General features: G+C 36.6%; 1 protein-coding gene across 1 annotated transcript in view; it reads right to left on the bottom strand.

The window, feature by feature from the left end:
* Positions 1-18762, bottom strand: part of ccbe1 (collagen and calcium binding EGF domains 1) — a 107745-nt gene that overhangs the window by 3725 nt on the left and 85258 nt on the right. Inside the window, exons 8-10 of the mRNA XM_022676547.2 lie at positions 16167-16306; positions 6909-6944; positions 405-440 (exon numbers count right to left, since the gene is read on the bottom strand). Of these exons, the coding sequence (XP_022532268.2) occupies positions 405-440; positions 6909-6944; positions 16167-16306 (212 nt within the window). The remainder of the gene's footprint in view (positions 1-404; positions 441-6908; positions 6945-16166; positions 16307-18762) is intronic.

Below are 18762 nucleotides of genomic sequence, written 5' to 3' on the forward strand. Positions count from 1 at the left end.
AAACAACATATACCATTCCGACTCCCTATTGGTTTATACTGTGATCCATCACACCTGCACACTAAGCTTTTGTCCTTAATGGCTTTATTTTTTCCCCATTTTACATTACTTTTATTTTTATACTTTAATACTTTAGTTTAATAAACAGTACTTTTACACTTTTACTTAAATGATAGATTATTTGATGCTATTTTTGGCTCAGTGTCTTGGCCACTTGGTAACTCCTTAACCTTAAAAAGCACAATTCAAATCTGCTTTAGTTTAATTGCTTTATAATTAGTCTGTATCAACAAATCTGACTGAAACAAATAGTCTCAGTGTACAGATATGAAGAGAGACAGAAGACAATGTGAAAGAGCGATAGAGACACCATGAGAAGAAGTGGCATGATTAGAGTTTCTTACTGGTGGTCCGGAAGGCCCAGGAGCCCCTCTCTCCCCCTGGAGAATCCAAACAAATATTTGTATTAGCGGGATTACAGTGCAGAAACCACGAGAAGCCTTACAGGACAGTTATTACTCCGTTATCTCCCAGTAACACGATCACACGTGAAAAAACAAGCCGCGCGCTCGCAATTCAAAACACACTCTGAGATCCACCTTTCACTCTAGCTCCACATTTACATGCCTGATGATCACTCTGCTGGAGACAAAGCTGGGTGATACACTCTTTAAAAGTGATCTAATGAGTGATGCTATTGAAGAAACTAATTATTGATTGCATGAAGAAGCATTTTTTTGAGAATACATGTATCTGTGAGGAATCTTTTTCTATGAATGTAAAAGTTCTTCACCAATTTAAATTCAATATTTTTATACAACAAGGAACTGTATGATTCATAATAAAACAGATTTATTGTAGGTGTGTTGTAAAAAAAATCCTCTAACATACAACTGCATAGTAACATAGTAAATTATACTTTATCATTATTATTATCTTAAAATGTTTTGATATGTTAAAAAAATTATATGATTAATAAATGACGCCATGCAATTTTGACAGATGAAGGACAGAAGTCTGCAGGTTGCAGTGTGTTTTCATCATGTTGCAACTTAAAATGCATTACCCACATTACCCACAGAAGTGGGAGCTCTTCACGGTGCAGGCTGTGTTCATGTAACATACTTAGGCTGGAGGTACCATAAGGTAGAGTGAGGTAGAGCAAGGTAGATTAAGGCAGAGTGAGGTACAGTGATTTTGATTGAGTGAGGTAGAGCAAGGTAGAGTAAGTTAGAGTAAAAAAGGGAGAGGTAGATTAAGGCATAGTGAGGTACAGTGAGGCAGAGGTAGATTAAGGCATAGTGAGGTACAGTGAGGCAGAGGTAGATTAAGGCATAGTGAGGTACAGTGAGGCAAGGTAGAGTAAGTTAGAGTAAAAAAGGGAGAGGTAGATTAAGGCATAGTGAGGTACAGTGAGGCAGAGGTAGATTAAGGCAGAGTGAGGTACAGTGATTTTGATTGAGTGAGGTAGAGCAAGGTAGAGTAAGTTAGAGTAAAAAAGAGAGAGGTAGAGTGAGGTAATGCGAGACAGAAGGACAAAAAGTGAGGAAGAAGGAAGTAGAATGAGGTTGAGTGAGGCAGAGTAAAGTGGAGTGAGGTAGAGTGAAGCAGGGTGAGAGAGAGCAAGATAAAGTGAGGTAGAGTGATGTAGAGCCAGGTAGAGTGAGCTAGAGAAAAGAAGAGTTAAGTGGAACGAGACAGTGAGGCAGAGGTAGATTAAGGCATAGTGAGGTACAGTGAGGCAGAGGTAGATTAAGGCATAGTGAGGTACAGTGAGGCAGAGGTAGATTAAGGCATAGTGAGGTACAGTGAGGCAGAGGTAGATTAAGGCATAGTGAGGTACAGTGAGGCAGAGGTAGATTAAAGCATAGTGAGGTACTGTGAGGCAATAGTAGATTAAGGCATAGTGAGCTACAGTGAGGTAGTGCAAGGTAGAGTAAGTTAGTAAGAAAGTGAGGTAGTGTGAAGCAGGGCGAGATAGAGCAAGATAAAGTGAGGTAGAGTGAAACAGAGCCAGGTAGACTGAGGTAGAGCTAGGCAGAGTGAGGTAGAGTGAGATAGAGTCAGATAGATCACAGTAGTGTGAGGTAGAGCCAGGTAGAGTGAGGTAGACTGAGAGAGTGAGGTTGAGTGAGTTAGAGCACGGCAGAATGAGGCAGAGTAAGGTACAGTATGCTATAAGTCCACACTGAGCCTTATATGCTTCTTATCCTTTGAAAAAAACCCCTACTTTTTATACTATTATCTATCTATCTATCTATCTATCTATCTATCTATCTATCTATCTATCTATCTATCTATCTATCTATCTATCTATATATTAAGGATTTGTGCGTATTTTCCACTCATTTAGCTCATTTATCCTTATCATTGAGGAAAGCACAGCAACTTGGTTCCTATACATCAGCTCACAGATGCCTTGAGCTGATCGACATCACCCTTTGCAGTGTTGAGGGGAAAGAGAGCCATCTAATCTAATGCTCATGTTACAATCAAATACAGTAGCCTTAAACTAACACAGTAACCAAAAGCTAGCATGCTAGTCACAATGCAGTAATTCAAAGTGATTTACTGTGATAAATCACATCTACAAAGTGGTGCATTGTGGAGAATATGAGACAGTTAAATTACATTATTTTTTGCTGTATACTATATTAATCAGTCTGAATTCTTTATGTTTTTTTTATATTTTTACACCGCTAAAACCTATAAGTGGGTCATTTTGGCTCTAACTTTCATTTATATTATTTTTCTTCACTCGTTTTGCTTATTTTTCATGGTCTGTCTAAAATAGTCAGAAAATAGTAAAAAAAAAAAAAAAAACACTGTAAGCATAGTTCTTATACATTTCATATTAATTATTTAAAAAATTAAAGAAATATTTAAAAATATGTTTTAGCCTGTTTATTCCAGACTGTCTTCAGCTGCAATTCACAAAACAGAGGAGTTCAATGATGGTCGAGTTTATGTAAATGTTATGCTAGCGCTGGTTGCTCTGCCCATTTGGAGCTGATCTCTAGTTCATTGAGGCCGAGGTATGACAGTAAAGTGCCACACATGGAGCAGTCGGGCAGACACTGACCCCAGCTCCAGGATTAAGGAAGGTCAGAAGGTCAGGCTGGGCTGGTAAGCTGTGCCAGATGTTCCTGATCTGTGTTTGAAAAGCTCAAAAAGGAAAATACATAACAGAAGAGCCAGGCCTACAAACAATATTTCAGAAAAAAAGCTGTATGTAGGCAAAGACACACATATCTACTCACAGCAATATCATTAGGAAATCAAGGTTCTTGGCTGGACAAGCTGTTTTAGGAAAACTCTTTTCATCAGTACAGAATTATTACATTATGTGGAGATTTTTCACATTCACACATCATTTACAAAATAAATACGGCTTTAAGAATCTTTAAGATCCACCTAAAAAGCTACTTTTAGCTGTGGCATTATTCCAAAGTGCTGACTGCAATCATCCAAGTGTTTCTTCATTGTTATTCTCATTATTATCTCATCTAAAACAGGTCTGTGTAATTAATTAATTCAGACTAATTAATAAGGACTACCTGATGTTACACCACATAGCAACGGTTGAAACAAAACCTTGTAAAAAAAAAGTCTGTTGTGCCTTTACATTAAATTATAACATAATATATCATTGATTTACAAAAAGTAAAACAATGTGTGGCTTAACTCATCAAAGCCTGAACAATCCAATTGTTTATTTGACATTCTAAACAATCAATATAAACACTTTGCTTTCATTTGGTATCATATACAATATACCAATATATCTATCCATCCATCCACCTATTCATAAACTTACCCACCCACCCACACATACATTCATCCATCCAACCACCCACCCATCCATCTATCTATTTACCATCCTTCCATCCATCCATGCATCCATCCATTTACTGATCCATTCATTCATTCATTCATCCATCCACCTATTCATCCAAACATCCATCTATCCATACATCCACTGGCATTTCCACCCATGCATGCCTTCTATTTAATCATCCATCCATCCATTTATCCACCTATCTGCTCACCCACATCCACCCATCATGCATTCATCCATCAATCCAAAAACCCATCCATCCATCCATCCATCCATCCACCCACCCATTCACTGATCCATTCATTCATTCACCCATCCATTTATCTATACATCCACTGACCTTATCACCCACCCATGCATTTAACTATCCTCCCACACATCTAACCATCCATCCATCCATAAACTTACCCATCCATCCATGCATTCATCTTTCCTCCCACCCATATATCTAACCATGCTTCCATCTACCCACCCATTCATTTATCCATTGATTTATCCCCCATCCACTCATCTATTTATCCATTTTTTTTCTGCTCAACCATTTATCCATCATCCATTTTATCCATATACTTATGACCTACCCACCCATGCATGCATGCATTCATCCATCTATAAACCCACCCATCCATTCATACATCCATCCACTCATGTACCCACCCATTCACTGATTCATTCATTCATTCATTCATTCATTCATTCATTCACCCATCCATCTATTCATACATCCACTGCCTTTTCAACCCATCCCTGCATTCATCTGTTCTCCCACCCATCTATCTAATCATGCATGCAACCATCCATCCATGCATCCATTCATTCACCCATTTATAAACTTTCTCACCCACACCTCTACCTATGCTTCTGTCCATCCATCTATCCATTCAGCTATTCATCTCTACATACAGTATACTGATATTCAACTGATGCATAAGCAACCTGTAAATGAACTCCACTGAGAATCAATTGAGTAATTTAATATAATCTAAGGCTTTAAATTAATTCAGACTGATTCTGCAGTCTGCCACAGCTAGGGTTGCAACGGTATGAGATTTTCACGGTATGATAACCGTCTCGGAAAATACCGCGGTATCACGGTTATCACGGTATCACAGTTTGTTACATATATTATTAAACTGACCCTTAAAGAAATTACAACAAAGGTTTTTTGTTCAATTAACTATTTATTGTAGAAACTACACCATCAGGTGAAGGAAACCATGTTTTTCCACTACTCTTAAGGGCATTAAGAGTGTATATATATAAAAAAGTTGGTATATAACCAGATACTGCAGAAAGAGGGGATTTATTTCTGACATGATCCTCACAATAGAGATTTCTATTTTAAGGCTTTCATACCTTAAAACCTTCAACATATGAAAAACAGGCACATCAGAATTTGAAAATAAACGCATGTAAATGAATGGCGTCTTTCACATCCAGTCCGGCCAGGACCTTTACACGGACACGTGAATCCATCGTAGCACGCACTTCACGCCTGTACCTGCGTGCCCAAATTTCGGATAACTCAGCGCTTTTGCGGGCGCTTACCGCATGGGTTGTGCACGACTACAAAGAGGTTTTTATTTATGTTCAGATTAAAATTATAAACTGAACACATACTTTGCGCTGCACAGCGGGGTGGTGTTTTCGAAGATGGGAGAACAGGTTTGATGTATTTCCCCCTTTAGCTGTGACTACGGCCACATTGATTACAAGCTTGTTGATTACAAGATTACAAGTCTGTTTTCAGGCTGTTTGAATGAGCGAAATATGATCAGAATTATGTTAATTAACACTAACATAGAAGCATAGAACTATTATTTAATTAAAATTATTTTTAAGAACAGCTAAACACAGTGCGGAGAAGTTCACGTGCGAGAGAGAGACACAGAGAGAGAGAGACAGAAAGAGAGAGAGATTTGCGTGTTCTGATGTGAGCTACTCACAGGTAAAGGTTCTCTTTTATCTCCTCGTGCTCATTTTAGTCCAATACATAATTCTGCAGTTTCTCAGTGTTTTCTGTCGTATTTTGCGGCTAGCGCGAGCGCTTACAACTAACACCGCGGGCCGCGAGGTGCAGCCGTGCTGCCGCTGTTGTGCCGAATCCGACTCCCTGCTCAATCCGACTCCCGCTTCGCGGACAGAATCAGCACAACACCTCCCGCTGTAGAACTGCGGGAGTGAAAACAGCGCTTATAAATGAGTTAGTTAAGTTTCACTTTCAGTTTTCGTTATTTGGTTCGTTTTCATTAACAATAATAATTGTTAATGAAGCTCTAGTCTAGCACTTTCTGCTGTTCTCACCGCTGTGCTGAGCAGCTGAAGCGGAGCAGAGTTGCGCATGCGCGGGTGAGTTTCACCGCTGGCTTGCGTTTTACCGGTAATAAGCAAACACACACGGTATGATAACCGTGCATTTTAATACCACGGTATACCGTGAAACCGGTTACCGCTGCAACCCTAGCCACAGCCAATCAGATATTTACATTAAACCTTTAAATAAAGGTGGTACAAATGTTCAAGACTGTTCGAGTTTAGCCCCATATTATGGGTTTACAGCAGGAGATTAAAAGTGAATGCAGGTTAAGCTTACATAACTCAGGGATCGACGGCCAGCACGAACTGCCAGAATTGTGACTTGTTGATGTGTTTTTGTGTATTTGCCTGTTCCTGCAGTGAGTCACAAATAAATAAATATGATGAAAACACACTGCAACACGAGTCTCAGCCGCGCAAACTGAGGAATTCTGTGTGTTTTGTCTGTCAAAATTCCACGCTGTAATCTATGAATTATATTTACCGTTTCAGGAACGCAATCAGAATGTTTGGAGAACTCTCAGAAGGGGCCTTTAATTCATCCGTGTTCACCCACGGAGAAACATTGGCTCTCTTTTGGCGCACTCTGTCTGTACGGTTTATTTCATGACTGATAGCTCTGAATGGATTTGAAACATCTTCATCCAGCTTTGGGGAATGTTTTGCATTCCGTCAGAGGAAAACAGCCTGGGGGGGCTGGAGGCTGAGGAGGAGAGAGGTTAGAGGTGCTGGAAAGACTGAAAACACACTGTACCTTCATGCCATCTCTGCCTGGAGCACCAGAAGGACCCTGTAAAAAAAACAAAGAAAACAAATCCACAAGTTTTAAATATTGTGGTTTAACATAAAATAACATTTAATGTTAATTTTTGATGTTTTTCCTTTTACAAATGCAACATACGTATATACAATAACCTTCGTACTGCTCTCCTTCTTGCCCAGGTAGATGTTCCATATTCCTACCATTTGTTAATGACCATTTGTTAATAAAGACAAATGGTGACTTTAGAAGTCTGTATGCTGTATTTGTAGCCAGGAAAACAGTCAGTAGAACTTACAGACAATTGTCTTTATACTGCAAGCACCGGATACACATTCACTGCACTCATCCGATCTCCATTTCACTACTTACTGTAAGACTACTGACATCCATTGTCTGGACATCTATTGAAATAGGCCAATAACTTTGAAGGGGTGAATATTTATGCAACCAATTTTTTTGTGAATTATTAGAAAAAAAAAAACAAATTTCATATATTGATCATGATTCCATATTATCCAAGGGTTGGAATTATATAGTTCAAATCAGAATCATACCACTATAGTATATAGTAATATAATAATATAGTATATTATTGTCACTGGTTTGGACACACTTCTTTCCTTTAATGATTTTTAGTTCATTATATAATTCAAACTCACAAAATGTCCCTTTTCCTGAAATAAATTGTGTTTGTATTATATAAGTGAAGAGTATCAACAGAAAATGTAACAATATTTATGCAGTTTATACAGTGTATTTGTACCTTATGTAAATAAGTATACCAAATAAAGTATTTTGGGCTGGCAATCTAAACATTTTTAATGTCTAAGCTGGAAATATGACAGGCTCCTCCAAAATCATGTAACAATAACGACTTGTTACAAGTAGTAAGAAAATTATATTTCTTTAATTTATTATTTAAATTAGACACTTCTTTAGTTGTATGTGTTACCATATTTTTCACATTATAAGGCGCACCGGATTATAAGGCGCAAAAAACATCTATTTTCTATCTATTTTCATACATAAGGTGTACCGGATTATAAGGTGCATTATGCGACACTAGTAAGGAACAGGGGTGTTGCCGTGTTTTCCTTCTAATTCAGCAAGTCTTGCTGCTGGGTGGTGATGGTGGTGTTCCTAAGTTAAGTAAAGCTAAGCTAAGTAAACAAAACTGTAATTCTTAAAAAAACATAGATTTTCTCTCCTAAAAACTGTTTATTTGGGTGAGAAAGCTCTTACGTTTATTTACAGTAATCTTAAATTTGCAGATTTCCACTAAGGCTAGCTGCGGTTAGCCACCCAGCCGCTCCCAACCGCCACCCAACAGCGCTACACTGAAGAACCCTGAGTGTCCTGGTAAGCCAGGGCGATATTAGCTAGCAGTTATAATGCTATATAATCCTGTATAATGCTCTACTTTAGCAGAGTGGTTTTACTTCTTCTTATACCTGATTGGTAAAAAATTCATACATAACATGCACCAGATTATAAGCTGCAGTGTTGATTTTGGGATTTTGGAAAATTAAATTATTTTAAGTGCATCTTATAGTGCAAAAAAATAAGTAAGTAAATTATATAACCTCTTCAGCTCATGTTTCAATACGCTTTACAATACTAAACGTTCTCTTTGTGGTTTCATAATTTATACACATGACCGTTCACACATGTTGGGGTGTCAACTGCGGTGTAGTTGACTAGTATACAACAGCTCATAAAGATGAACTTAATCCTTAACTACAGCAGTAATGCTGATATATAGGCACTGTATAATGAACTCCATCTGTATACCGCTGCACACAGTTAAAAATATAAATGGTTTGCAAATACACATATATTGTATATACTGAAACACACTCAAATACACACACACACACACATACACATACATTTGGGCAAACACTGTATAACGTCCCTGGATACCCAGACATGCCAGAGCTGTCCAGAGTTTTTCATTTTTTTACTGTAATATCCTTCCAGTCTGGAAGATTGGTTTCCTGGTTTCCTAAAAGATACCCGCTTGAGAGCTGGAGTGAATTTAAGAGGCCTGTAACAGCGAAACTGCACCACATACTTGGTCATTTATCAACGTTTAACCCAATAAGGTCCTCATCCAGGAAAAAAGCGATAAAGCGATATTTACATTTGTGTATTCTTTGGGTTTGTTTAAAGTAATAATAAAAAATATTTTATTTTTAGTCTCCAATTTTGAAATATACACATCTATTAAATGTTAAAGATAACGGACATGGTAAAATTAGAACAATATGAATAAAGTGTAGTTAAGATAAGTTACATAATTCCTCTGAAATGATAATAGGCTTAAATGGTAACACTTTACAATCATTTTACACTAATTAACAGTATGTATGACAGAATATCTTCAGACTAATATCATAAGACATTATTAATTATGACAATTGTTTTAACCCTTCTGTTATGTTACGGGTCAAATTGAACCATTTTAAAGTTTGATCTAGGGAAAATAGTATTTTTATAATAAAATAAGTTTTTTTTTAGTATAAAATTAATCAACAAAATGAACATGGTTCATCTCACATATTTGCAACCACCCCTGCAAAAACTACAAAAACTCAAACAAAATTGCAATGTTATGTTTCAATATTATGTAAAACTAATGTTTTTTTCTTTGTCGGTCTTTCAAAATAAAAGTAGTGAAACATAAAAAGAAGTTTGAACATTGTATCTTTAGATAAAAAAAAACGAGTGAATGATCCTAATTAAAGCATCAGCTGTTAGAGGTAAGAAACACTATTGCGCTATATATTGATAGAATAATTACATTTTATACTGAAATATTTACATTGCTTGTTAGGATTTTTTTTGGTTTCAGACATCTTTTGGATAATTAAACATGCACCGGGTGAATGTGCTGTGTGTAAGTGTGTGATTTTATTTTTGCATAAATTTCCAAAGCTGAGTTTATTTCCATTACAAAAGCTCAGCTGTAAGTTGTTAATCAATTATATGTTTCGGAAAAAACAAAAAACATTTTTACTTTGGCTTTAGTTCATTTTTTCCCTTAAAAGCACTGACAATTTGTTGCTAAAATAATCTGGAAAAAAAAAATACAGTGTTCCAAAACTTTTGACTGGTAGTCTATGCTTACTGTTAAATATACCAAGTGAAAACACAGTAAAACAATGGATTTATTATAGTGTATCATACACCTGCTGATTAACTTCAACACCTTTTTCAATAGGATATAATGATCATAATATTTTCTGCAGTCGGTTATGCAGAAGTTAAAGGGTTAAAGTTGAAAATAATGAAGGAAAACAACAGGTTTCCAACTCACTCAAGGTCATGACAAATGTTATGAGGGCTAACAGGGGGGCGTTCAGAGCCAACCTAATATTTCTGTACTCAGCGTTCATAAATTACACAGCGTTACGACAAATATGCATCTCTCTTCCTGGCCAGTGTGATGGAGTGTAGTGCAGGAGAGCAGAAGGTCAGAGGTCAACACTATCAGCCATGTTAACTGCTGGACCTCAGGATAGAACCCGCCAAGCAAAACAAAACCTGCACAGTAATTCATTCAGCCCTTTCCCCTGCTACTGCCATCACAATTCATCAGGAGTGAGGCTGTGCTCTCACATAGCTCCACACATCTATACACACATATATATGGGTCAGTATCAATAAAATGTGCATTTTGCATCCACTGCATGGTTTAAAAAGTTTATATTTTATACATACACCCCTTAAAAAATATACATTTCTTTGATATGGCCAAATTGAAAACCTCTGGAGTATAATCAAGAGGAAGACGGATGAATATGAACTACTTCAATTTTTGCACCAGAAGTGGCATTAAGGTAATCCAAAAGCAGTGTGTAAGACTGGTGGAGGAGAACATAATGCCAAGATGCATGAAAACTGGGTTATTCCACAAATATTGCATTCTGACCTCTAAACTTAAAACTTTATGAATATGAACTTGTTTTCTTTGCATTGTTTGAGGTCTGAAAGCTCTGCTTCCTCTCTGTTATTTCAGTCATTTCTCATTTTCTGCAAATAAATGCTCATAAAGAAAAAAAAAATATTGGAATTTGGGAGAAATGTTGTCCAAAGTTTATAGAATAAAACAACAATGTTTAGCAAAATCAGAGAAACTGATTCATAAACTACATAAAGTGGTCGCTTAATTTCTTTCCAGAGCTGTGAACTGTGTAGCAATATGATTTTCAAGATTAAGTCTGAATGAACACATTATTACTAACATAGAGGAATGATAAACCTTCACAATTTACATTTGATCCATTTCAAATAGAAAATATCGATACAGTGATATATTTTACAGCATCGTAATAATCTTACACATGGAAATTGCAGTTGCAGTGTAAGAGTGTAAGGGATGCTGGTATTTGCTTATTTGCTTTTTTTTTTTTACATTGCATTGTGGGATAGTGGTGTCCAGCATATCCACACTTAAGTATGTATGGTGGCTATTTCAGTACACTCAAATTGTTCACTTTTATCTATACTACATACACACAAAAAAAATCACTGTCTGGGAAACTGACCCATAGTATTAGGCAGTCATTTTAAAGCTTTATTGGAACTTTTATTCTCTTTTTTAAATATAAAGTAATAATTTTTAGGCAATTGTTTTGCCTAAACTGCTACTTTTAGAAAGAATAAAGAAGAAAGGTATAAATAAAAGTGTAGTTAGTAAGATGTGCTCACACACTTCGTTCTAGTTTTGGCCACAGCTGCAGCGGTATCCTCCAGAGAGTTAGTGGAGGTCAGTGCAAGCCCAGACGGAGGTGACCCAGCTAAGCATGGCCTAACACAGCACTGTCCTGCTGGAACTGAACACCTGCTGCTACAGCCTGAGCCTTTCCAACTCGCAGGAGACGCTTCAGAGTGACTGAATACAATTGGCTTAAAAGAGGAGAGGGAAACAGAGGTACAAATTACTCCCAATACTTTTAACCTCTCTGTTTATGTTGGATTTGGTTGATAGATTCCACACTCTGCTGAATAGTCAGAATGGAGTGTTACAGCAGAGGAGCCAGACTTTTATTTTAGAGGATGGTGGGGGTGCTCGACTGAGTTTAAAAGAACAAGATGCATTTTCAATCATTTATTATGAACCGGAGACAACAAATACTGTCATCACTATAGGGCAAAAATAATCAACTACAAGAGACCACTTAAAAATGATGAGTTTCTTTGATTTTACCAAATTAAAAACCTTTGAAATAAAATCAAGAGGAAGATGGATGATCACAAGCCATCAAACCAAACTGAACTGCTTGAATTTTTGCACCAGGAGTGCAGGCATAAAGTTATCCAAAAGCAGTGTGTAAGACTGGTGGAGGAGAACATGATGCCAAGATGCATAAAAACTGTGATTAAAAACCAGGGTCACCAAATATTGATTTCTTAACTCTTAAAACTTCATGATTATGAACTTGTTTTGTTTACCATACCATCTTGTTTGTAACACCACAAAGTAGCCAAATGTACAATAAGGAAGCCACAAACTAAACAACTGAAGAGCAAAATAAACGCCATAAACTTGCCTAATGTACAATACCCTAGCCACAATCTAGTCAAGTTAACAAAAACAGCCAAAAGCTAGCCAAATGTACAATAAGCTACCCACAAACTAGAACATTTAAGAGCAAAAAACATAAACTAGCCAAGTTAACAAGGAACTAGCCAAATGTACAATAAGCTAGCAACAAACTAGCTAATTTAACAAAAAAAGCCAAAAGCTAGTCAAATGTACAATAAGCTAGCACCACCTAGCCAATTTAACAAGGAACAAGCAATAAACTAGCCAAATGTACAATAAGCTAACAACAAACTAGCCAATTTAACAAGGAACTAGCCATAAACTAGCCAAACATACAATAAGCTCGCAACAAACTAGCCAATGTAATAAAAACAGCCAAAAGCTAGTCAAATGCACAATAGGCTAGCAACAAACTAGCCAATTTAACAAAAACAGCCAAAATTTAGCCAAATATACAATAAGCTAGCAACAAACTAGCCAATTTAACAAAAAAAGCCTAAATTTAGCCAAATATACAATAAGCTAGCAACAAACTAGCCAATTTAACAAAAACAGCCAAAATTTAGCCAAATATACAATAAGCTAGCCATAAACTAGCCAAATATACAATAAGCTAGCAACAAACTAGCCAATTTAACAAGGAACTAGCCATAAACTAGCCAAACATACAATAAGCTAGCAACAAACTAGCCAATTTAATAAGGAACTAGCCATAAACTAGCCAAATGTACAATAAGCTAGCAACAAACTAGCCAATGTAATAAAAACAGCCAAAAGCTAGTCAAATGCACAATAGGCTAGCAACAAACTAGCCAATTTAACAAAAACAGCCAAAATGTAGCCAAATATACAATAAGCTAGCAACAAACTAGCCAATTTAACAAAAACAGCCAAAATTTAGCCAAATATACAATAAGCTAGCCATAAACTAGCTAAATGTACAATAAGCTAGCAAAAAAACTAGCCAATGTAATAAAAACAGCTACAAGCTAGTCACTTTAACAGAAGAAATGCCATAAACTAGCTAACTGTACCATAAGCTAGCAAGAAAACTAGCCAATATAACAAAAACAGCCAAAAGCTTGTCAAATGTACAATAAGCTAGCCACAAACTAGCCAAGTTAACAGCAAATAAACAGCCATAAACTAGCTAAATCTACAATACACTAGCCACACACAATGAATGAGTTCTAACCACAGACTATCCAAATATTTACAGTATAAACTGAAAACTGTATTCCCTATTGTACAAAAACAATCAGTTGTATTTGTTCTGTGTTAGATAAATGGGGGCACTGTGGGTCTACAAACAGTCATGAACCTAGTGAAAGCCTCCCTAATATAGCATAACATTCACACGTTTCAGAGTGATGATAATTCTGTCAGAGTTAATGTTAGTAAACCTGACATGATGAACAACATTAGTAACCCAAGAGAGGCAGAGGGAGAAGGTGTGAGAGAAAGGCTGAGAATGAGTGTGTGTGTGGTGTTTGTATAGTGTGTGTATATTGTAGTAGTATTTAGTAGTATAAGTAGAATTTAATGATATAATAATAATATTTTTCTGAGTGAGATACATTTATTAATTAACTGTCTTTGACATACTTGATGTAAGTAACGTCCCAGTTGTGTTGTGTGGTTTTTTTTTTGTTGGTAAATGGTAGTCCACCTGTATGTTTGTGTGTGTGTGTGTGTGTGTGTGTGGTGCTAATTCATTACGCCTGCTGGGCTGTAGAGGAATGTGTGTATGTGTAATGAGGCTTAGCACTAGCCTGTTAAAGGAAGTGTGAAAGTGTGAATGTGTCTCAGTCAGAGTCAGATACGGGTCACTCAGCCCCTCTCTTCATCTCTGTTCTGTATAAAAACACTTTATATGCTTTATCTAATCTGTTTTAGTAGGTTTACTGTGTTTGCTGTGTTCTGTCAAGTTGTGTTGCCTTGTCAAATTGTGCTTCCCTAATATAAGGTCTCTGTAAAATGCGGAATCAACCGGAGATCCGATTTAAACCTATAGTTACTTACACAAGATAGCTAACGTTGAAATGGCTATTTTATTAAACAAGAGGTGACGAAACTGTCCATCAGGACGGTATTAAAATTACTGAACAACCACGGGTCATATAATATAAAGTTCTAATAATTCTAATAAATTGAATTTAGCAATCATTTTCAGTATGGTCAAACATAAAGCAGCTAACCTTCTGTCTCCAGATAGCCAGGACACACATGGAGACGCTCCCTCAAGAGAATTTTCCTACTCTTTCACCCAACCAGCAACAGACAGTGACGAAATGAAGCACATAATTTGCTGTATCAGGACCAGCTGGTCTTCAGGTTGATGAACGGGCTGGACCCTGTCACAGCGATGCTGTCTGAGTGAAGCATGGTAAGAGGAAATGCCATGCTAAGCTACGCTACGCTATGCTATTTGTAGGTTTCATATTACTCTCATGTCTGACACGGAAAAGTGGACTACCTCAGATATCACCAGATTACACAATAGGGGATGATCAATGGATGGCTGGAATATTTCTAGAAATGTGACTAAAAGCTCAAAAAGGAGAAATGATTACTGCTAATAAAAAAACAGCATGGCCAGCTAATGATAAGCCTAATTTGCCAGTTTCGGTCTTTACCAGGAAAGGCTATGTTTCTGTTTGAGTCTCTTGGTTTAGCTGGTTTACAAACAAGATCAACCGGACCAAGTTTGACTATGGATCACCAAGCTGGTTGACCAGCATTCCCAGCAGTACTATATAGGTTGACCAACCAGCATGACTAGCAAAAGCAAGCCGATGGACCAGCTTGACCAAACTGGTTGACCTGCATGGCCAGCATGATGAAAGTGGTTGACCAACATGATCATGGTGTATGACTACCATACCCACCAAGACTGTGTTGCTTAAACAGCATGACCAACATGAACAATTAAACCACACTTTCAACCATGACCATTAAGACCATGCAAAACAATCAGGATGACCAGTATGACCACTCAGTTTGACCAGCATGACCAAGAGTGGGGTAACCATCCAACCATTGCCTTGATACCATGCTTTTCAACCAGCTTAGACCATCAAAACCAACTACCAGCAAAAGCTGTTTTTAAGCTGTTTTTTTGAAGCAGGGATGTGTTCTGTTCTTATTTGTAATATACTGGTATAAAAACTATGCTAATACTCATATTTCTGGAAGAATTTCAACCTGTAAAGTCGTCTTGTTAGTAAAGACAATAGCTTTATACAGAATGACAAACATTAAAATAACAAATTGGATCCCTAAATGAATCTTTGCCAGTCTGACATGTTTTTTACATTGACAGTTTTAGAAAAAAAGGATCTTTACAAGTCAATATGCTGACTATTAAAATATGTACAAATATTGTATAGCACAGGAACCTAAATTACTGAAACAATTATTAAAACATGTTCATATGGAGAGAGCTAACCACACACAGATGAGGAAACATTTTTTTTTTTATCATTCTCTGCTGTAAAAAATCCAATTGTTCTAAATGAGTTATAATATATAACACAATTTAGCACACTGCTAATGTTGGCCCATTCACAAGAAAAAACAAAACATTAATATCTGATGTACTGTATCTGTGTGATCTTGCACGCATCCATCAAACTCTAAATTTAGGCATTTTGATAAGATCTTAATGTGTGCCACAATTATTCTCTACAGAAACTCACCATTGGTCCACGCCGGCCCTGTTTGATGTGAGAAAGATCTGGTGAGGGACCCATGGGACCCATTTGGCCCCGAGGACCTGGAGGACCTGGAGACCCAGGAGAGCCTTTAGGCCCAACAGCACCTTTAGGCCCTGGACTCCCTAAGAGATAGAAAAAGAGAGACAGTGGAATTTATATACAGTACAGGCCACACCTTCTCATTTAATGCTTTTTCTTTATTTTCATGATTATTTACATTGTAGATTCTCACTGAAGCATCAAAAGTATGAATGAACACATGTGGAGTTTTATGTACTTAACAAAAAATGAGCTGAACCTCCACAGTCACCGGACCTGAACCCAATCCAGATTTGAGGTTTGGGGTGAGCTGGAGCACAGAGTGAAGAAGACAAAGGGGCAACAAGTGCTAATAAACACCTCTGGGAACTCCTTCTTTCCTTCAAGACTGTTGGAAAACTTTTCATTTCAGGTGACCACCTCTTGAAGCTCATTGAGAGAAAGATGCCGAGAGTGTGCAAAGCAGTAATCAGAGCAAAGGGGGGGCTATTTTGAAGAAACAAGAATATATATATATATATATATATATATATATATATATATATATATATATATATATATATATATATATATATATATATATATTAGTTATTTCACCTTTTTTGTTATTACATAAAACCCCACATGTGTTCATTTAAGTGACAATTCCTGTGTTATTATTAATATTAAGCAAAATATTAACTTTAGAACTAAAAATCCATTTATATTCTGATTACTGATTATATTTTGGGAATAGTTTCTTAGGGGGAAATATTGAAAAACTATTTCACACTTCTACTCAGTGATAAAACTCTTTGACTGCAATTGAAGAAACAGGAGGGCCAGTGAGTTTTTGGCTTTCTCGGTCACATGACATCGCGTTCAGTAGCTCCTCTATTTCCACTCGCTGTTGTGTTTAGGTGGATCCCTGTAAAAATGTGCGCTTAAAGAGTAATTACGGTGCGTGGCAGTGGAAAAACAGCTAATTTTAAGTAATGTAAGTACATTAATAATATAAGTTAAAAGTAAAAAATAAATAATAATACAATTTATAAAAGTAAAATGAATAGTAAATTTTTACATGTATAAACAAAGGAATCAATGTAACATTGCCAACATGAAATTACATTTAAATTAGTTGTAATTGTTTTAATTGTATTAATCACAATAACAGATGATAAGCACATAGCAGGAGGAGACTAGACCCTTTTAGACTGAATTTTTGTTAAAAGAAAACTGTGTTAATGTGTTAAAGTTTCCAGATTAATTATGTGTGTTAACATTATCAGCACTAATCTGGACATATACTGTAGGGTTGCTTTTGGGACAGGGATTAATTTTAGTCCTAGACTCAAATTTACTTTCAATGGGAAATCTCCATTCACAATGCTGTGTAGTCCAACAGTAGACTTAATACTACACTGTGGGGCAGTTTCTCATACAGGGATTATATGAACTATGTGATTTTTCCCTCTAGTACAGAAGTTTCCCATCTTGGCGAAGTCTTGTAACAATGGTGCCAATATGAGCAGGTCTTTGGCGTTCTGACTGAAATAAAGAGAGAAGGATAGAGGGAGCTGGTGTTACAGTAGAAGTGAACTAAATCCTTTCCAGTTCAGTCGGATCAGATTTAAATTTGGGTTCCTGAATTACAGAACGTTAACAGAAATTGTAGTGTAATTTTTGCTTCTGTTAGAATAATAACACATAGTGTATCCTTCAAGGCCTGAAACAGAATGCAGTCAGATCCGTTACACGTCTATATAAGAGGAAACAGACGGTGTTAAAGGGGGAAAAGGATAAGTCTGAAGAGAGAGACAGTAGGTATGATGTACTAGAACAAGCCCTCAGGCTGAACGCTGCACTGATTCATGCTCAATCTGTAGCAGCATAGAGGATTACATCTCTAAAATAAATGTTGAAACAATGATAAAGTTTGCACTGCAACTGTTGTTCTGGGGTGTCTAGTTTGACCATATTGTTATATTGTTATATATTGTTCCACTTCACAAACATCCAATAACCAGAAAACAATATGATAAATATGATGTAGGTATATTTCATCATTACACTGTAAAACCCAATAAGTTGTCTAAACTCAAAACTTTTGTTGTAACCGATTGCCTAATGAATTTGAAGTTCATGTAATACAATTTTTAAGTTCAGCAAACTTAACAAATACATATACATATATATTTTAAATTAAGATTTTCCTAACTATATTTTATTTACTCAAGTACTGTATACTACATTGGCTTTAGTAAGAATTAAAAGTACTGAGAGCACAGCCAACACAGAGTTACTACAACACAGAGTTACTACAACACAGAGTTACTGCAACACAGAGTTACTGCAACACAGAGTTACTACAACACAGAGTTACTGCAACACAGAGTTACTACAGCACAGAGTTACTGCAACACAGAGTTACTGCAACACAGAGTTACTACAACACAGAGCTACTGCAACACAATTACTACAACACAGAGGTACTACAACACAGAGTTACTAGAACACAGAGTTACTGCAACACAGAGTTACTACAACACAGAGTTACTGC

This window comes from Astyanax mexicanus, chromosome 17 (genome assembly GCF_023375975.1).
Source record: "Astyanax mexicanus isolate ESR-SI-001 chromosome 17, AstMex3_surface, whole genome shotgun sequence".
Lineage (NCBI taxonomy): Eukaryota > Metazoa > Chordata > Actinopteri > Characiformes > Acestrorhamphidae > Astyanax > Astyanax mexicanus.